Source organism: Tyto alba, unplaced genomic scaffold, assembly GCF_018691265.1.
Source record: "Tyto alba isolate M040663 unplaced genomic scaffold, T.alba_DEE_v4.0 Super-Scaffold_42, whole genome shotgun sequence".
Lineage (NCBI taxonomy): Eukaryota > Metazoa > Chordata > Aves > Strigiformes > Tytonidae > Tyto > Tyto alba.
This window is the reverse complement of record NW_024881318.1, coordinates 28,356,180-28,377,756: the sequence shown is the minus strand read 5'-3', so window position 1 is coordinate 28,377,756 and position 21,577 is coordinate 28,356,180. Positions and strand designations below refer to the sequence as shown.

Genomic DNA, 21,577 nt, shown 5'->3' with positions numbered 1-21,577 from the left:
CCCGCCTGGCGCCTCCTCTGCGTTATCGGCGATTCGGCGCTCGGCCCGCCAGGCGGGCGCGGGGCGGAGCCGCGGGCCGGGCCGAGAGGGCCGGGTGCTCGGCGCGAGGGCGCTGGGGCTGGCAAAAGCGGGGAGCCGCGGCCCCAGGGCGCGCGTGCTGCCCCTCACTGTCCGCGGCGGTGCCTCAGAGATAGGAGGAAGCCGGCTGTATACCTCAAAACACAACACATCTTTATTCAAAGCTCCAAAAAGCACAAGACGTTATACAGAGTTGCACATAGTGCTTAACGTTGTACCCGAACTCACAAATTATTTATCAACTAGAGGTTGGGCTAGTTCCCATATAGCCGAAGAAGAGAGCTCCTGACGGGCACTGATGCCCAAGTTCGCAAGCGTGCCATATTTCATCTTGATTGCCTGCAGAGAGGTAAGTTTTGTTAGATTTATCCTGTTCACACTAGTCCAGCTCACCAGAGGCTTGCTGGTCAAGCCAAGCCCACCCTAGCACACACAAGACCAGTTCATGGCTGGCTCGTGCCAGTTTGGCCAGGTGGAGACCTTCGGCTGAGGTGAGCATGTCTGAGCCAAGCCTGACGGCAGCAGCTCAGCTAAGCCAGTGTCAGAGTGTCACATACTGACACTTACCCACGCATGCTCCCCACCTGCACCCTGAGGTTCTTACCAAATTATTGCTAATGCCTTCATTCACAAGAAATACATTCTTTGCCATGTGCTGCATAACTGGGAGAAGGTTGCTCTCGGAGAATGACGTGTAGTACTCCAGAGCTGGTGTCTGAAAGGAAGGGAAGTCATTAGACCAACCTACTAGAATAAACAGTACACTGGATTTGTTGTCTTCTGTTGGGCTTGGACAACTGCAGTCTCCTGTCTCAGTTACTGCCCTGCTGCTGTCCCATTGTAAGCAGCCATGGGGGGAGACAAGAACATGCTGAGATACCAGGAGGGAAGCAGCAGGCATGCACTTGGCCCAAAGCAGCCTTTTAAGCTGATGCACAGGCACATAAAGTCCCAAACAAGGAGGTGCTCCGACAAGAATGACTTACCCATTCCCATTTTTTCATTAGCTTCCAACTCAAACAGGCAGCAGCCGCCGCAGTCTTGGATGAAGGGAAGTGAACCATATCATAGTCCAAAATGGACAACTCCATCAGGTACTTAGCCAGAACAATCTCTCTGAGTCCCATCTGCAGTAAGTCAGAGTTGAATATTTGTTATCTCCAAGGAAAGACCATACTGTCAAGCCTTTTTTTTTTTTTTAGCCAAGAAAGAACAAATACTTCATTAGCAAACATTTTCAGATCTATAGGCTTGAAATTCAGATTGCTTAGCCACAGACTGGCTCTGAGCTGTATTAGGCAGCTCATAGTCTAGGACCACTCCTTTCAAGGGCAGTTGGGCAGTTCCCTACAGTACCAGGCAGGCATTTTAGCTCTGGTTTTGGGGAGGTTAGGCACATGTGAAAAAGCAGACAAACAAGACCTGTTTCTACATGGGAGACAGGTCTCAGCCAGGCTCAACTGCTAGACAGTTGCAGGACTCAAAAGTTTTGAACCATTTTAACAAGCTGCCAGAGTCAAGTATTGCGTTTCCCAGCTGCTGCTTACGGTAACACCTGTTCTCAGCATTACCTTTGAGGTTAATACAATCCTCTTCAGGAAGTATGGAGGGAGAGGATGACCCACGCGGAAGTCCAGGGCTTTCAGGATCTTCTTCTCCATCTGGCAGATTTGCAGCGCTGAGTAAGTGTTATTAGTTACATGGGTGAAGTCTCCAGCACATGGGGGATTAGTCTCTTCATATTTGCAGGCAGTAAACATAGCAGAGACACCAACCAGCTGCAAATTGATCTTGGGAACAGGATTGTTCTGTAATAAGAAGCAGTAGAGATCTATCTGAATGACTTAGCTCAGAACACAGCTTTTCAAGTTAGCACATGTAAGGTTTGTTCTATAGCTGGATGTTCATTCTGGCATATACAGAATAACTGTACATCATCTGTTACCTCTGTTGGCATCTGCAGGGACAGCAGAAAATTTTGAGATCAAACCAGGGAGAGGAGTAAGCAGTTTTGATACATCAAGTCACTCTTCGTAGCTGAGAGGGTTATGTGGTACATACAATTCAACAACAAATGCCCTCTGTTGGTCAGCTGTATTTTGTTAAGGGTAACATGTTTAACCATGTATGGTGTTACTGCTCAGTGCTTATTGTGCTTTAGAGCTTAGGGAAAAAGCATTGCCTGACAGTGGACAAGAGACACTCACCTGCAGGAAGTGATCGATGATAGCAACTGATCTGTACAAGGTTTCCTCGCAGAGTTTGTATTTCATCTGTACTTTCACAAGCCAGTCTACTAGCCTGGCACGCATATTCCCATTGATTTCCTGACCAGACAGATATCTGGGTCTAACAGGTTGACTTTCCTTCATGGAAAGAACAGAATGAATAGATGTAGTCACATAGCTGAAGCATTTGCAATGCCTGGCCTCTGTTGCATCTCAAGTCTTATCAAGAAGTTCAGTACAGGCATAGCCCACAGGTGTAGGCCACAGGGCACAAGGTTTCTTTGTTTACCAGAGATGGGCCAGAAATAACATGGTACTGGTACTACTTGTTGATTGGTCTAACGACCATGACTTGTTTAAGTTACCAAGTCAGTTTAATCTTGTATTGTAAATTGAGGGGTCTCACGAAAATCCACGGGTGAAGCTCCAAGCCATGCCTATAATGACAGGTTCACTGTAAGCGTCAGCAGGTGCTGCTTGCAGGTCTGACCTACTCCTACCAACCTCAAGTTCTTTCAGATAATTGTAGATGTCCTGCCCATAGGTGCTGCAGCAATAGATGTCAGCATTTTCTTCTGAGTCTTGCACACCAAGCAAATCATCACGAATAGCACAATCCTTTGGCTGGGCACATCCAGGTGCTTTCACAGGGTTTAGAAGCTGATGCTCCAACTACAAGGAAACTCAAGATCAGTGTGGGCAGCACCTCCCTCTGCAGCCCAGGTGGGCCAACCGAAAGGTCCCCTGAAGCAAGTTGCCCCCAGCAAGCCCAGAGTGCGGGAGCACTGCTGGGCCACACAACCGAGCTGGGGAGCGGGCTCATGGCCCCGGGGAGGCAGCAGGCAGTACCTGAGAGGTCTCTCTCAGGGGCTTCGGCAAGTTCAGATGCTCCTTCACTGCGACCCCAGTAGCCACGGCACCCTGGGAGGTGAAGAGCCTGGTGTCTGGTGCCCCTCCATAGGCTCCCCCCGGCTCTGTGGGGCCATCACTGGCCTTCATATCAGCGGCACAGTTGGCGATGTCCCACAGCACGGTGCGGCTTTCCAGCTTCATCTTGGTGGCCATGCTCTGGAAGATAGGCAGCTGGCTCGGCTTCAGGGCAGACAGATCTGGGTTATGCTTGCCCTGTGGGAGAAAGTGGAGAGCTAGAGGAAGGGAACCGGGGGAGGGTTGCACGCACGCCAGCACCCCTCATGCCACCCTGCCCAAAACTGGTGTGCTGGAGGAGAGGAGACGAAGGCGGAGGGTGGGTTGCACAGCTACAGACCCCCGAGGCTGGAGGGTTATTGATGCGGACCCGGGCGTTGCACGGCTTCGCCCGTCTCCCCGACCTGAGGACTGAAAGGGAGCCGGGGGGAACCCGGGGGCGGACGGGGAGCTCCCGAAGCGTTCACGTACACCACCCCCCCTCCCACTAAGAAACTGGGATGAGCGGAGTAACTCAGGAGGGCTGCCCTGCCGCACTCTGCCCGCGGTGGGGAACGAGGGAGCAGGACACGGAAAGGCTGCGCGGCCGCCTTCCCCCCCCGCAACCGGCTTAGAGCGAGCGACCATCCCGTCACCCGCGGCGTGGCGTGACGCCCCGCTCCGCTCCCTCTCCCCAGCGCGCCGGCCGGTCCCGCGTCGCATTCACCCCGTTATTCTTTGACGCCACGGCTGTGCTGAGCGCAGGAACCGACGCCACCATGGGTGCCAACCCAGCCGCCGCCAATTTAAAGCTCCCGCCCCCCCACCCACCGGCCGCCCGCTGCTCTGGTATTGGCTGCCGGCGGCCCCGCCGTGGGGACGGGGATACGGCCGCGGCGGGGGGTGTGACCCACTCGTGAGCGGCCCTGGCCCCAGTTCGGGCTCTTCCCCCCACGGGAGCAGCCTGTCCTGGGGGCGACAGGGAGAGGTGGGCACGGGGGGTGCACGGCCAGAGCTGCCAATCACCTACTATCCCAGCTGATTTTTTAATCAGAAAAGTCAGGATGCACCACACAAAACATTACTGAAAGACATTTATTTTTTCCTCATTGTATACACGTATGTTGCTTGCTGTCAGATATGCAATACATAGCTGCAGTTTGTTTTAAACCTTCATTTCATCTTTGAAAGTGTTTTGTTGCAACTGTCTGCATACGAGCCAAGTGACTAAACTAAAAAACTCCCCCACTATAGTATTTATTAAAATAGAAATCATTTGGCCTATACCTGTAATTTGAAAGCCTGCCCTTACAGCACAGTTCTCACAGATTTTGCAGGGCTGGGGGAAGACCGAACCCTTTTATTGCCAGTTACAGGCTTCTGTTGAATTTAAGATAGATGTTTATTGCCATGGCCTTCCTGTCAGGGTAGCCAGGAAAACCACTGTGCATGTGTGTTGTGGTAACACACAAAAAGCTGCCAAATGCACGTTAAGATGCAGGCTTGCACTTGGCTGGGAAGTATCCAGCTACGAGCTGATCTTCACTGCCACGATCATCTAAACTTGGTCCCAGTCACCTTCATGTGTTCCGGGTCCTGTTGCTGGCAGCTGGGTGCTCAGAAAAAGTTGTGACAAGCATGAAGGCTTTTCAATTATGTTAAGCTAACTTAATTTGAAAAGAAAGAATCGCCCCCCCTGCCCCTTTCCATCTAACTATCATGATGGGACTAATGCTCAGTTTGGTGAAATGCTGTCAGCTCCAGTACAGTCACCTCAAACGTGAGTGGCACCTGTAAATACTAACTGAAGCTTTTGGTTTGAGAATGGTTTTGCAAAACCGAAAGATCACACTGCTTTTAGGCTGAGTGTAACTGTAGCACTGTTAATTCAAGTGACCTGAGCCTTCTGGAGGAGGCAAGGTGAGAAAACCACTGCCAAAGGCATAGATCGGAAGAAAACGGGATCAAGCTTTGAAAACTGCTGGTTCTGCAGCACTGTCTGGGGAAATGAGGGACTGTGATTTGTGCTGTCACTCTTCATCAATCCATGTAAAAGCAATGCAACTTTTAGAAGCTTTCTGACCACAGTTTTTCAAGTCAGTCCTGTGCTGCAGATAATGTTTTAACGCAGCATGGGAAGAAGAGAATTGAATGCAAACTTGTTTAACAGTTACAGAAAAACCCTATGGAGTTTGTATAAACAGTCACAAGAGAAGCAGAATTGCTCAAGGACATTTCATTGCTGTTAAATCTTCTCAACTTCCACTACTATCAAGTCTGGTCTTTATAACGGTACTCAGGTATTGGTCCTAAATAGCAGAACAAGAAAACAATATGACAAAATAAAACTGCTGCGATACGTGGAGTGATGAAAGATGTACTCATTCCTGCTAACTGCTGAACTGATTTGCTGTATTCAGAGGAAAATATTTAAGGGCTTCAGACAAGAAGGGGGGCACAGGAAGACGGTAAACAGATGTGAGGATAACCAAGTCTGAAGCAAGCATAGCCCCAGCAAGCATAATTCTTTCCTAAACACTCTCTTTCCAGTCAAGAAGTCTCAACAGTCTGTTCCAGCAACTTGCCAAGTCCCAGACTACTGTCACCATTTAGCATTCTACTCCCGGACTGCTTCCTTGAGTAATACACAGAGGTACAGCTGGCTGCAGTACACCTGCAGCGGAGTTGATGTATGTCGTGGTTTGGGCCTGATCGGCAGCCAACCCCCGCAGCTAATCACCCTCCCTTCCCCCTCCCCACCTGGGAATGGGGGAGGGGATCAGAGGGGTGAAGGGAGACTCGCAGGTGAGATAAGAACAGTTTAATAATGGCAATAAAACGAGAACAATAACGATGATAGGGGGAAAACAAAAAGCAATATATAACCAGGCAATGTACAGCGCAATTGCTGACCACCCGCTGACCAATCCCCAGCCCGTTCCCGGCCAGCGACCCCGAGACACCAAGATCCCACAATCGCGATCCCAGAAATGAGAGAGAGAGAGAGAGAGCCCCTTCCCGACCACCCCTCCTCTATACAGTGAGCACGACGTGCCATGATATGGAATATTTCACTGGCCAGTTTGGGTCTGGTGCTGTGGCCGTGCTCCCTCCCTGCTCCCTGTGCCCTGGCGCACGGGCAGGACGTGGGGAGTCGGAGAGTCCTTGAAGTCTCGGCAGCAGCTGAAAACATCCGTGTGCTACCAGCATTCTTCCCATACCAAACCCAAAGCTAAAGCCAAACCACAGCACTCATCTAGTCCCTGAAAAGGAATATTAACTCTATTTCAGCCCAAACTAAGACAATGTATTATGAAAAAAAACCAAGTAAATGACAGAATAGCATATCTTGAAGAGGTGAAGTTTAGCTGAGTGCTAGGATGCTCACCAATTAATTACTTTAAGCTTCAAGTTATTGCATTTGCAGTTATTCATATAAAAAGTACAAAAAAAAAAATTTTACAGAGTGGTTATTTGATTCAAAGTTTTCCCAGGAAACAGAAAAGTGTCTGAAATTTTTTTCCCCTCCCAATTTCTGTTAACCTGGGGATTTTTCTCCTTCAAAAAGTAATTTGATATAAATTTTAAATGGTAACATTTATTTTTTATCTTATGCATTAAGTTTAGAAATCAGATTTGTATGCTGAGATATAAAAAACGTGTATTTCTCTCATCTAACAAAGTGTGAAAAAGGCATGACCTCATGTTGTTTTTTACTCCCCATAATAAATGTATTTTTTTTTCAGAGACTTCAAGCTATGTTTGAAAGAAGAAAAATATTTTTCAGTTATGTTTGCATTCCAATATAAACTATTTCAATTTCCCACTGCTAACAAGAAATTATAATTATGATGTTCCATATTTAAGAGAAAGTATGGATTGTATTGGTGTTCATCCACAAGTTGCAAGACTTCTGCTTAGTAAACACTAAACACGGTATTTTAAGATTTCCATTATTTTCACATATACGGCAAATATTCAAGTCCATCTTATTTCCATTATAAAAGCATCTTGATCCAATTTTATTAAAGACAGTATGCTTACAAAAATTAAAATATATAGTACATTTGGTTCTGTACACGTATGTGCAAGATCTCCTGACAAAAATACTAAGATGGAATCCTACCACCATTTATACACTTCCTTTGGTGGACAGAGCTTTGTATCACATGATGTAAGTGCCATCTTTGTAGTATTTCATGGATTCTAGTTGCTGAGTCATTGCAAGGACATCCTGAAATCCTGTACTGAGTCCAGACATATGTTGAAAATAATCTGCCTTCTCCACTTGGACAGTTAGGTTGTTTACACCAGCATCTTTCAAAATTGCTGTAACCTGAATAGAACAGTAAAGTTATATGCATCTCACAGTAACTTGCAGTATTCTGGCTCTGAAATACTGTAGATTAAAAAAATGTCATAAAGAATTCAATTTCCCGAAAGCGAAGACTTAGCTTCAGAGGGTATGGTTTTGCAACTTCAGCGTAACAGGTAGCTCTCAGTGTCTTGCATAAGGAAGTGTCTTTTTAAGGAAAAGAAAAACTCAAGGCAGACAGGTATTAGTAAGCCAATTATAAACCCATGATTAGCATCGAGATATCCCTACTGTTCACTGCCTGTTTTCCCACATGAAATCCACCTCCTCCTCCTCTTCTCCAAGCAGATGTAGTGCCACTTTCAACAGTGAGAACCCCCTCACCCCACCACTTTTTTTGGTTTTGTTTTGGCCGGTGTTTTAGCAAACAACTGTTGATGCAACTAATTCCAAGCTAGCAGGCAAGAGGAAGTAGAGCATTAGAGACCAGCTCTGAGACATTAGCTGGGACGTAAGAGCTACAAAAATAATGACAAACAGCAGCTTCAGACTTCAGCCTACAACTGAAAAAGGGCTACAGAGTAAGAAATTAAGACATTAGGGTCTAAAAACCTTGCACCTTACCTGCTGTACGATTCGCTGTTCCATCACATCCGATATCACTTGCACATGTATTGTACCTGCCACAACACTTGCAGAGTGACACCAAAAATGAGGATCTCTGTAGGATATGACTCCCTCTATTTTTTGAATCTGTAAAGAAATGACACTAGCAACAATTAATTCAAGAACACATTTTAAACTTTTGTATGTATGTGGATAATGATGGCAAATATTTCACAGGGAAACAAAGCTGTATAACAAAGCAGCTTTCCAGCTAAGCTGTAATCAGAAATAGCTGGTACTGAAAGGTCACCTTGCTACTGCTGTCAAAGACTAGAAGCCAGAAGTCAAAATAATTAAATGAAAAACCTGTCAGAGTGCAATGCCAAACAGGATGAGAAACAACTGATTTAGTGTACAGTTCACAATAACATCAATGGACAGACTAACCAGAGAGCTGGCTGCACACCTAGTCATTTCAAGGGCATCTGTAACCTCACTGTCCAGTATAAAGCAGCTGTTTAGTTACCATAGCTGTACTTAATTCAGAGACATAATATCTTCCCATAATTTATAATTTTTAGAAAACTGATCTTTGTACTGGGTCTGGCTGGGATGGACTGAACTTTTTTCACAGCAGCTGGTAAGGTGCTGTTTTGAATTTGTGCCCGAGTTCTGAGCACACACCAATGTTCTGGCTATTGCTGAGTAGTGTTCAGGCAGTCAAGGCTTTGCCTTTTTCCCACTCTTCCTCTGCCCCAGCGAGGCCTGGGGGTAGGCAAGAAATGGGGAGGAGAAACACTTCGGACAGCTGACCCAAGTTTTAATGCCATGCTCAGCAATAAAAACTGGGGTAGAGGAAGAAGGGGGTTTTCTGGCTTCCAGGGGGGTTGTTGCTTGGAGACTGGATGGGCATCGGTCTGCTTGTGGAAGACAGCGCACAGCTTCTCCCAGCCCTCCCTTCTACTTCATCTGTTAAACTGTCTTTATATGGCTCCCAGATTTTTCTTGCTTTTGCTCTTCCTTTTCTCTCCCCTGTCTCACTGGCAGTGGTGGTGGCAAAATGGGGAGTGAGCAATTGCTGTGTGGATGCCAGGCTGCTGCCTGGGGTCAACCTACAGCAAGCATATTGTTTTACTGTGATGTACCTTTAAAAATGATTTTCCTACTACCTTTCAATGAATTGATCTTAGATTGCTTTCTTCTTCCTCACTGTCCCAGAATTGCTGTCTTCTCTCATCAGAAAGTGAAACCCTACTCTGCACCTCGCTTTCCTTTCACTACACAGGTCTCCCCCACCCAATTACCTTTATTCTTTCTCATGCAGACAAGAACACATCTCCTCCTCTACTAATTGAGAGTACACCATCAGGATAGTCTTCCTTGCTGCCTCTAGTTGATGGCAATTCTTTGACAGAGAGGAGTTCTCCACACTGAGGTCTGCACTACAATTCTGGTCAGGAATTTCAAATGAGCCAACAGCTAAGTCTAAGTACAGCCTCAAAATATATAGATACCATACTACAGCAGACAGGAAGAGAATGGATTAGAATGAAAAATTAGAAGAAAGAGCTTTACTTTTGCCATCTCACCTACTGTGAACCAGCATGCCCATCATGATATGGGGAAATAACAAAACTTGCAGTACCAGGCTAAAGGTATAATCCTGTAGCCTGAACCGTACACATCAAGCTTTAAAAGGCTGCAAGGTTTTGGGAATTGCTTCATTACTTTCTTAGTACTACACACCTTTCCCACAATTTTTTTTAGTTGCAAAACAACTTTAATCAGTAAAACTCCTAATCCTGTCACATCTCTGCAAAATAGATTTAAAACAACTAGAGACATGAAGTTGTCTAAGACAAGAAGCTGTCAGACTGACTGAACTACTTGAGTTTAATAATTATTAAAAACAGTCATAGCTTTGTATGTTTGTGTATCAAAACATTTAGAATCGTAGTTCTGACCTTTTCTAAAGCGCCATGCAGATCTTTCTCCTGTTCTGGAGGTATCCTCAATAAAAGCACTTGGCAGGCATCTTTCAATAGGGGGATAACACTAAGAAAAATCAGTGTAGCAATAAAAAGAGAGCAGAGCGGATCGGCTATGAGCCATCCAAAGTGCTGAATAAATATTGTGGATACGATAACACCAACACTGCCAAGAGTGTCTGCTAACACATGCAGAAACACACCTGAAAACAAAATAAACTGAATGATTAAGTTGAACAGTTCTATTTAAAATGTATGTATACGTTCAATAGTAGAAACACAGCAGGGTTTATTAAGACAAACACCCCTCAAGCTAAACAGTGGCAGTTGTCTGCCTAACCTGGTGCAAAATCTGCCTAACCTGGTGCAAAACCAAAACATTTTGTTTTTCTAATGTTTAATTACAAATCAATATATAAAAAAACCTGTTACTCAACGGTGCGATGATCTAGGGAGGCATTTGCAGATTAGACCAAATGTTAATAGTCTTCAAATCGTTAGTGGGATGTGTACTATACAGCATAATCATTTAACTCTGTATAGAGGAACTTGTTGATCCTTAACAGAGGATAAAGAGATCAGTGTAAATGCATTGGCCTGATAATGCAGACAGGTATCAATATATCACTTGGTTTTCACGTGCCAACTCTGCTCCAATTGTATAAGAAGATTTGTCTACCTGCTGCTGCTAGGAATTTTATACTTTATACTGCTTTAATGATAGGTAGCATCCTCAATGTACACAGAAGAATAATTTCTGATCATTTGTAAGTGTCAGGATTTGAAAGAATACTGAAATAGCTAAGAGCATGGGCAGACTTCATAAAAATGCCAGACAAGAGAATAGCCAATTGAATTGGGACATAAAATAACCAACGAAATAGGAGACTATTTGCTAAAATGCTTATGCTCTGACAAGGTTACACAAAAAACTCACTCCTTTATAGATTTGTTTATAAGGCAGGCAGTTGGTAAGTGACTACTTTCTATCTAGTAGGGAAAAAATTCTAAGAAGCAGCTATGGAATTTTTTATATATTGTCCTTCTCCGTTAGTTTTTGATTTTACATTTGAAAAAGAAATTTTCATCTTTATCACCTTATCTTCTGAATCACAAATAGAAGCGTGTTCTAGATTCCTCGTCTGCATTTATTCTTTTGCTTCTTATCCCCCCCCGCAGTGTTTTTACAGACACCTGTCACATGACACCTAAAGGCATGGTAATCTTTATAGAGACCTTGTACTTTCATTTCCAGATGGAACTTAGAAACGACGACTTTAAGCTTATTCAGTAAGGTTTACAATGACTGTTTATTAAAGTTAGTGAAGCCTGTAGATTAATGCTTTTTGTTGGTCCTTAGATATTACTCACATCTAAGAAAGCTATGCAGAGAAACATTTCAAATCATGTTTCTTCAAGTTAAACTCATCAATGAAGAAACAGTGACAAATTAATGAATATCACATTAAATGACTGTCAGATCACTTCCACAAAGCAGCTTTAAGAATGATGCATAGCACTGGGTCTGATTCTGAAAATCTTCAAAGTCTGCTGGAAATCACTTATATTATTTATGATTCCATAATCTGTACTTGCCTCTCATGTTGGTATTCATGCCTCCTCCAGAAGACCCGTGGGAATGTCCATGGTTGTGCCCATGGTCACTGTGGGAATGGCTGTGCCCGTGGCTGTGGCTGTGCCCGTGGTGAGAATGGCTGTGATCGTGTGAGTGACAACCTCCCCGAGAAGCCCCATGGGAGTGTGCGTGGCTAAAGGCACAGATACCAACAAGGTTTACGATCAGCCCTCCAACAGAAACTGGCTGTGAGAGGAAGAAAACTCTTTAACTTCACTACATCTTCCCAGGTGTTCAAGTTTATTTTCTAGAATGCGGTAATCAAAGATACTGTGCACCCAATTCAGGAAAACTTAACTTCATGTGGAAGCATTAACATCAGCAGAAGGATTATTCTAATACGGATTCCTCATCATAATCCTTTCAGTATACAAGCTGGTTTCAAAGGAGTTTTCTTCCTCTCTCAAAAAAATCCAGTTCTCCCCAACCTTTCCAAAAACTCCACCCAACCACCACCACCAAAATGCAAACCCCAATATCCACGAATCAGGACTACATAGCAAATTTAGTTTCATGAAGGGGTGATTGATTTTCTTTACTTTCAAAAAGAAATAAAGTGGCTTGAATACATGCTTTATTTTGCTTTCGTTGGCCAAAAAAAAAAAAAAATATAGTATATTGTATCTAGGACATGCACATTCATCTAACATTGTACTTAAACGAAGACAGCAACTACTGCTTTGTCGGCTGAGTTGTGCTTTTTATCTGTACACCTATTTTGCTGCTCTCTTGAAAAACCAGCAAAGGGTAAGAGTAATTCCAGCTAAAAGAGGAGTTAAGGAAGTGCTGCTGAGGGCTATTAGACCTTTCCTTAGCTATACAAATTGTGCCCATGTAGAAGGGTAACACCTTATGCCCCCAGGAAACAAAATCAGTAGTGAAAATGGAGCAAATATTGAAGATTAAAAAAAAAAAAAAAAAAAATCAGGCCTTGATTCCAGCAATGCACATTTCTAACTGTGCCTACATAAAAATCTTTGTTACTGAAGAGAGCATGAGAGCACAAATTTGTGTGTGTGTTTGTGTATGAGCAAAAACAAGTGAAGCTGGAAATGTGATAAATGAAGGCTTGGATTTGCAGAATTACATAATAAAAAAAATTAATTTGAAGAAAATGAACTATTGCATTTGAAAGAAAGGGGTGGAAGCTTGAAGATTTAAGTGGGGAGCATCTGAAGAGGCTGTGGAAGGTAGAGACACACACGTGTAGTTAAGACTAGCTATGCACAGCTTCATGATTGTTAGTGCCATAGTAACACACTCTGCACAATGTTATGAATTTCAGCTGATTTTTGAGGTTTCTCAGAGATTAATACAAAATCTTTCCTGTAATAATTGACATTGGTATACAGAAGGACCAAAGTTAGTCTTCTAGACTTTATTTCCTTACTATCTTATATTGTAGAAAGACCGCCATCTAAAAAGATCAGAGCTGTATCATCTTAGGAAAAAATCTAATTTAACTGTTATAATTAAATTATATTCACCCCTATATATTTTCATATTTTAAAATTAGATGTAGTTTGGATTTTAAAATTGTTAAAAATGTTAAAAAGTCAAGGCACAGTTTAGATCTTGGGAATGCAACTTTAGTCTCCTTAACATTTTTTTTTTTTTTAAATTAAGACAAACATAAATGAACCATTAACTGCCAAACAACATACAAACAGAATAATAAAACTTACAGTTAGCATATTTGTATCTATGTCTGGAGGATCCACCAGTCTGGCCACTGATTCCATGAAGACGAAGAAAGCAATTACCATCAGAAAGAGTCCATTAATAAATCCTGAGAGAATTTCTACACGTCCATACCTGAAAGCAAATATACGTACTTTTGAGAGTGAAGAACAGGTACTCTAAAAAAATTTCAAAGTTCTAACAAGTAAAGTTTTAATACATTTAATAAACTGTTAAGATTTTTTCCTCAATGCCACAAAATCATGCCTTAATTTCTGGGTTATTTCTGATCAAGAGGTAGCTAGTTTGCAACTGTCCAAACACCAGCTGTATAAAGCTATAATCATCTAAGTATTTTTTTATACATATACTATACACTCAGGGCTTCAAATGCTAAATTGCTGTGCAATTTAACCATACCAACTTTGATTATGTCAGCAGAACTGAAATCTTCATATTAACACTGACTTGTTTGTTTTGACAGAGATACTTATATAGAATGAGGCAACTTCTAAATAATATTCACAGTGATAGAGTTATATTTGTAGAGATAAATGAAAATTACATTTCAGACACTTTTTTTTGCAGGGTTAAGAGGAGAACAGCGTGAACACAAATGGAACAGAAGGGATGTAGCAAAAAACCCACAGAAGCAAGCACCATTAGAACATCTCAAACATATCTTTATAGCAGAACATTTTAAAAATGAGCAAGTACAATAATTTTCAGATAGTCCTTAAAGAATCTAATATACATACCCATAGGAAAATATGCGAGTTGCTTTCCATCTTGTCATCAGAGCTGCAAAAAGCCCCATCACTAATGCAGAACAATCAAAAAGCATGTGAAATCCATCAGAAATAAGACCAAGACTATTGGTCCACACTCCATAAAACAATTCCACAAAAGTGAAAGCCTAAAACGAGAGTGAGTTGGAATATTCCCTTGAGGATTAACTTGTAATTTAATATCTTAGTAGCTAGCAGGAAACTTTTCATCGGACACTTGACGGTTTTTAAAAGTATTGTTCAAAGTATTTCTAGACCATTTTCTCTCTCTTCTAATGAAACCAAAGAGATACACGCCAAGTCTATGAAGAGACATTTCTGAACCCACCCTCCCAAAAGTCTTAGACCTAAGAAAACAACCCTCTACAGAAGTAAATTTTACTTTAAAATTCTAAATGAAAACTCATGTTGTACAGACAATATTTTAAGTATTTTGTCATTAAATAATGTAACAACTCTTATCTGATTTATTATTAGTGTAAAAGCAAAGCTGGCTATACATTTGTTCTGTAAAAATTTCCTTCACCAAGTAGCTGACTGTCTAAATCTTAGGAATTAATTTTGAGAAGGGTAGACAAGGAAACATTTTTAATACAGACATTTTCCCTGTGCGTTTTACTATTACTAAGTGGTCTGCCTATAAACTTCCTTTCCCAACCTTCATATTCCATAATGGAATTCCTTGAAGTTATCATGGATATTTCAAGTTTCTCCCCCTATTTTCTTGAATAATTGCCAAAGAATGAAGAGACCTTTCCAAATGAGGTTCTATCAATCCTACTTACTGCATGATTTCTTCATTTTTTGAGAAAGTGAGAAGCTAAAAATAAAAACAGCCTACTCCAGAGTGACAGTAATCAATCCCACACTTATTTTGTTGACTCCATCCCTGAAGGCCTTATTAGTTTCAGCTTATCTGCTGGTAACATTGGGATACCTCAACCTTAAACATACCACCGTAAAAGTATTGACTTACTGGTATAATAGACACACAGAACCAGTGCTGTACTGTGATAACACATCAAAGTGACTTGTCACTTACTATAAGATTAGAGTGAGAATATTCTATTTTAACATTCCGTCTAATGAAACTACTCTATTGAGGGTCACTTTAAAAAGAATCAATCATGGGAACCTTTTAAAGAATAACTCTTCTTCCTGTACTATGTATGTACTACTGTGATTTGGTTTGGAAAAAAAAAAAAAACCAAAACCCATGCACTTACCAGATTTAGGCACAAGAAATAGAAGATCTGCCTGGAATCATACTCCTCAAGGATTTGTTTCAGTGACTCCTTAATAAACCGGGGTAATGACTGAGAGCTCTGATGTAATGCATCACCCATGAAGTTATAGAGAGGAGTGCCTTCGGGAGAATAGCCAATAAGGGTACCCTTCTGCCCTTTCCTGGAGGGGGAGGACAGGATATTGGCAGCTGCAAGGAAAGCATTGAAGTTTTTGTTGCTGTTTCTAAGCTTCACAGCTATTTTATAATGTGTTTTATCAGCTATCAAAGTTTACATGAAATTTGCAGGCAGCAAAGTGACTGTCAACTTCATCTTGAGGTTTATAATTAGATTTCATTGCTATGTAAGTTTAGATCATCACATCCACAACAGATCAATTACACGTTTTGTTTTTTTTTTTTTTTGTGGACAAGCAGTAAAAGAGCACAAAGTTACAGGTTCTTTTTATTCAAAAGAATCCATAAAACATCATCCAAAAGATTTCTGCACGCATCCATTTTCTGGTTGGCTTCCCAGTCACAAGGACAAAAGATTTACTAAAAGATAAATGAGAATACATACACAGAATGAAGAAGACAGCACTCACTACCACCCCTCCAGAAAGAACGTGCTCTGTGCTTTCATGGTGTGGTGGCTTGTTCATAGCTCGAAGCTGGTCTGTTATTGGATGTGTCCAGAAGTTACCGAAAAGCAGTGCACTAACGAAAATAAGAAAGGATCCGTATCGAGCACACGTGGAAGCTTCCATCTTGACCGAGCAAATGGACTCCACGTAGAAATCCAGGATTACAACGAAAAAGATGACTGTTATGAAAGGCATGATGAGAGAAGACCAAGACTCTACTTTACTCTGCAACAAAAAATACATTTCAAACAGGACTGTTCACCATTAGATGTGATTGTATACACAGCATTAAGTCTAGTTCAATTTTATTTAAAATGTTTTCAGCAATCCATCAAAACGTAAGTAATTTTATACTTCTAATTTATCATATAAAACCAACATTCCAGCTACAGAAAGACACATATAACTAACAAGCACTACAGTATCTTATTTTAAATACTATCATGTGCCTAAAGACAATGCCACATGCAATGCCACGTTTTCAGTGGTCTACTCTCCTTAAGCATGAAGGCATAACAAACATGTCTTTAGTTACAGTAATCTACTTCTCGAGAATAAAAGATGTGTTTATAGTCATTAATACTCGTGCAATGTTAGTATATGAATCCAGGATATAATACTTGAGCTAGAAAGATGAAATGAAGGTATAACAGAAAAGAGGAAATTACGGTATCACACTTATATACATCAAGATACAGGAGAAAAATTTCAAACAGAGTTTGCTGCAAAAATAAAGATGGCAACTTTGGTAATTTTAAAGATATTTCTAAAGGAAAGATTTAAATTGCTTTTCACAAGCAGAAGCATTACAAAAATTTACTTATTGTATGTACTTGGTATCTTACCTCTGTTGTCAGAGAGAGGACAATGACCCATGGGCACAACAGGAGGACAGAAACAAGATGAGACAAAGCTTGAAGACGCTTGGCTCCACCTACATCTACAGATAGTTTTCGGGAAGCCACGTGAAAACCAACCTTACAGCACAATGCCAGTACCAGAAGCAGTACTCCTCCCTGGAAACACAAGAGGGATCCTGCTAGCATTTCTTAAGAGCCAAATACCTTACTCCAGACAAACTGACACTTGCATGAGAAAAGATTAACGTGCTTCCCTGAACTTATCAGCAAAAGCCAAAGACAGGATGTTTCCTGTAATTGTTACTCTAACAGTAACATAGCATACCTGGTTATACCTTAGCACTATTTGCAGCAGCCTAATACGACTTGGAAGTTTAAAACTCTCAATAGTGTTCCCTGGCATACAGCAGCAGTGAACTGGTAGTGAACAGCATACATGGAAAAAGAAAAATCACACAAAATTCAATTTCCCATCTTTCATTATTAAAAAAAGTGTTGAAAGCATACATGAACCCCAAAAGGGGTGACATGAGTTACCTTGGCCTCTTAGCCTTTCAGAGTCTTTTCATTCACTTACCTTTAATCACACAGTATTTCTTCACAATATTTTCTTTCAAAATTTTTCTGTAAATGGATTACAAAACACACGCACGGCATCTCACCTCCCTCAGATCACAATTACTTTGCACACAGTTAACCAGTCTCACATTTGATTTATTTTTATATTGATACTTTATCAGCTGCTCTTTTTCTTTTTTTTTTTTTTCCTGTTTTAGTCCTCAATGCAGCCACTTTAGCTACAAGGCTAAGTTAACAGAACACCTCAATCAGCCAGATCAATCCCATACAGTAAGATTTTGATACTCAGTTATTCATGCCACCAATTACAATAGGACTATACTACTGAGAATATCAGAATCTGTGTCTTCAAATACAAGCACCTAATGTAAAAGAAAGACTGGGGAAATATAAAGAAGCAGCAACAAAACACAGATGCCAAAAGCGAGCAAGAAATGGCTTGTATACAAAGCATTATAAACATCCACAACACTGATGACAGAATACTTAGTAATTTTAATGAGACTTTTTAGGTTATACATTACAGCAAAGTCCTTATCAGCTATACATGTTGAATATTGAATGGTTTGGCTTGCTGTATTGAAGCTGCTCATAATCAGGATGTAAAAATAACAGTGGTAGTTCAGTTCGAGTATGGGGTGGGGAAGTTTAACTTCTTGGTTTTGATTTAGACTTGGATTAGCTCTGAGCTGCTGCAATTCTTACCTAAAAACCTTAAGAGAAATACTAACCTACTAAAATACAAGTTATTTACCTTGTGATCTGCAACACCCAGGAAAGCAATGATTGTATACAGAACATGGGTAAGAGCACTGTCATGATGCCCCTCAGCTAAATAAAAAAATAATTAAGGAAGTTTTATTTGATGATTTTTTAAAAACCAAGTAACAGGTGGAGGTAGCAGGAGACCACAGAAAGCAGAACTAAGCAAACTGAGCTTTAAGGTTTGTCAGATCCTTCAAATTTAGGAAAAATGAAAATATTTCCACAGAAAATAAATAGTTAAAAATAGGGTGGGTGAGAGTATTTTAAAACATGAGAACACAGTCACGGCTAAATACTACACAGCAGTCATGATACAGGATTTATATTAATTCTGGCAACCAGATTTCAAAAAATAACAGCGTCAAATATTATATCATCAATTTTCACTAAAAGCACTAAACCACTGAACTGTCTAAAATATGATCTATATCTTTTCAGTTTCCAAGTATTTAAACTTTCAAAAACAAAGAGTAATTGACAAGCACAATGCAGCAAATGATAGCTTTTGGAAAACTGCTAGAGGGCACTTTAACAATGAATTTACTCATTGAAAACCCAGTGGATTGATATTATTCCTTAATATACCATTTGCATCTGTAATCCCATGTTTTCATCCTTCCTTGAGAAAGTTTACTTTCACCTTGTTTGTTTCTACTGTCTATCCTTAGACGTACCACTTTTTGCCAGTACACTTCACTATGATGAGATGATCTGTTGAAAACTTACTTCACAATCACTTCCAACTTACTCAGTGGCTTTGAACACGTTAGCCAGCTTCTATTTGCAACTTAAAGTCCACTGTTGTTGGATCTACTGCAGGCTACTTCACATCACTTTTCAGCCTAGCAGATGAACTGAGATTACCATGTTTGCAAAAGAAAAACAATCTTTAAGCTATACTCTATGATATTTGAAAAGTTATGGCAGTCAGGTGAAGTGCCCAGTGACTGGAAAATGGGAAACATTGAACCCATTTTTAAAAAGGGTAGAAAGGAGGCCCCTGGGAACTACAGACCTGTCAGCATCACCTTGATAGCTAGGAAGATCATGGAATAGATCCTCCTAGAAGCTATGCTGAGGCACATGGAGGACAGGGAAGTGATTTGAGACAGCCAGCACAGCTTCACCAAGGGCAAGTCCTGCCTGACCAACTACAGAAGTGGCCTTCTATGATGGAGTGACTACAACAGTGGACAAGGGAGAAGCTACTGATGTCATCTATCTGGACTTCTATAAGGCCTTTGACACGGTCCCCCACAATATCCTTCTCTCTAAACTCGAGAGAGATGGATTGGATGGGTGGACTGGTCAGGGCATGAGGAATTGTCTGAGTGGTTGCATCCAGAGGATAGTGGTTAACGGCTCCATATCCAGATGGAGATCAGTGACAAGTGGTGTCTCTCAGGGGTCTGTATTGGGACCGGCACTGTATAACATCTTCATCAATGACATACACAGTGGGATCAAGTGCACCCTCAGCAAGTCTGCAGATGACACCAAGCTGAGTGGTGTAGCTGACACCGGCAGAGGGATGGGATGCCATCCAGAGAAACCTGGACAAGCTCAAGAAGTGGGCCCATGTGAACCTCAGGAGGTTCACGTGCCTGGGTCAGGGCAACCCCTGGTATCAATACAGGCTAGGGGATGAAGGGATTGAGAGCAGCCCTCAGGAGGACTTGGGGGTACCAGTGAACAAAAGCTGGTCATGAGCCAGCAGTGTGCTCACAGGTCAGAAAGCCAACTGTATGCTGGGCCGCATCAAGAGAAATGTGGCCAGCAGGTTGAGGGAGGGGATTCTCCCCCTCTACTCTGCACTGGTGAGATCCCACCTGGAGCACTGCGTCCAGCTCTGGAGCCCTCAGCACAAGACAGACATGGACCTGTTGAAGCAGGTCCAGATGAGAGTCACAAAAATGATCAGAGGGATGGAACACCTCTCCTGTGAGGAAAAGCTGAAGGTTAGGCTTGTTCAGCCTGGAGAAGAGAAGGCTCCTGGGAGACCTTATAGAGGCCTTTCAGTACTTAAAGGGGGTTTATAAGAATGACGGGGACAGACTTTTCAGTAGGGGCTGTAGTGATAGGACAAGAAGTAATGGTTTTAAACTAGAAGGGGGTAGATTCAGACAAGATATAAGGAAGACATTTTTTACAACGAGGGTGGTAAAACACTGGAACAGGTTGCTCAGAAAGGTGGTGTCATGGGTGAGTCTCTGAGAGGTATCCCAACTTGGAGGTACTGGGTCACAGCCTGCTGTGATCCTGGACAGCTCAAAGGGTCTCACTTAGAGTCACTATAGGGTCACAAGATGCTCGACTTTGGTCAGTAGTATTTCATTTTGGCCATAATTCCTGTCAGGTAATTCTGGTAACTTCCAGAGCAGACTAAGAACCAGGCCACATGAGTTATAGATACAGTTCCCAGGCAACAGTAGTTCCAGGTACAGTTAGGGAGTGCCTAATTGTCCTAAGACACTGCACTTGTATAAAGGACAAGAAAGTGCCAGATCATCCTAGCTCTCTGCACTTGTAACCAAGACAATAGCACAATGTTGGCTGGTCCTGATGTTACAATGTGGCCCAGGGGTCCTGCATCACCACAGGTGGTAGATGTCCTATCCCTGGAAACATTCATGGTCAGGCTAGTTGAAGATGTCCCTGCTCATTGCACGAGGGGTTAGACTAGATAATTTTTAAAGGTCCTTTCCAATGGAAACCATTCTATCCTTCTGTGATTCTATGAATCTTTCTGAATATATGGAAAAGACTGTCATCCAGGCTGACAACCACTTACTGCACATACTTAGGCTACAGCTATTATGTCTAGAACTTCTAAAGAAAAAAAGGAGAGTTGATCAGAAAAGCTTCTGGCAATCCTAAGTGGTCTGACATGTGCAAATGTGCAGGGAGCCTTTAACTACAACTTAAAATCTATAGTCGTGTTCTAAGTTATCAAAGTAAGCAATGACATTCATTTAGCTGTAAATATCAGTATTTAGATGTAGAAGTAAAATCTTATGCTATAATATTCCCAAAAGGTAAGATTCACATCAAGAAAATGCAAGCACATTTAATTCAGTGCACTCAACTTCCCATTCTCTCTGCTCCAGCAATAATAGGCACTTGCTCTTACACATGGCAAGAAAGGATACGATGTTCTGCTATTTTAGCCATGAGGTCATCATTATCAAAAAGTAGTAAGCAGATGACAGCTATGATGAAAAATGCAGCACCTCTTGTCTGTAAAAAACAAAAAAACGACAAAAACCACCCCATATA

At 41.8% G+C, this 21,577-nt stretch overlaps 2 protein-coding genes across 2 annotated transcripts in view; both read right to left on the bottom strand.

Moving 5' to 3' along the window:
- Positions 1-309: 309 nt before the first annotated feature.
- Positions 310-3,371, bottom strand: CCNB1 (cyclin B1). Its single transcript, XM_042804776.1, has 7 exons — positions 3,156-3,371; positions 2,811-2,978; positions 2,286-2,444; positions 1,650-1,886; positions 1,065-1,205; positions 683-793; positions 310-417 (listed from the first exon to the last, which is right to left on the bottom strand). Exons 1-7 carry the CDS (start codon positions 3,369-3,371, stop codon positions 310-312), a joined length of 1,140 nt encoding a protein of 379 aa, XP_042660710.1.
- Positions 3,372-7,073: 3,702 nt separating this feature from the next.
- SLC30A5 (solute carrier family 30 member 5) overlaps positions 7,074-21,577 on the bottom strand; it is a 31,020-nt gene continuing 16,516 nt past the window's right edge. Inside the window, exons 6-16 of the mRNA XM_042804657.1 lie at positions 21,451-21,538; positions 18,291-18,367; positions 16,943-17,113; positions 16,034-16,322; positions 15,452-15,660; positions 14,196-14,353; positions 13,443-13,572; positions 11,718-11,943; positions 10,098-10,324; positions 8,152-8,280; positions 7,074-7,548 (exon numbers count right to left, since the gene is read on the bottom strand). Of these exons, the coding sequence (XP_042660591.1) occupies positions 7,378-7,548; positions 8,152-8,280; positions 10,098-10,324; positions 11,718-11,943; positions 13,443-13,572; positions 14,196-14,353; positions 15,452-15,660; positions 16,034-16,322; positions 16,943-17,113; positions 18,291-18,367; positions 21,451-21,538 (1,875 nt within the window). The 3' untranslated portion in view covers positions 7,074-7,377. The remainder of the gene's footprint in view (positions 7,549-8,151; positions 8,281-10,097; positions 10,325-11,717; positions 11,944-13,442; positions 13,573-14,195; positions 14,354-15,451; positions 15,661-16,033; positions 16,323-16,942; positions 17,114-18,290; positions 18,368-21,450; positions 21,539-21,577) is intronic.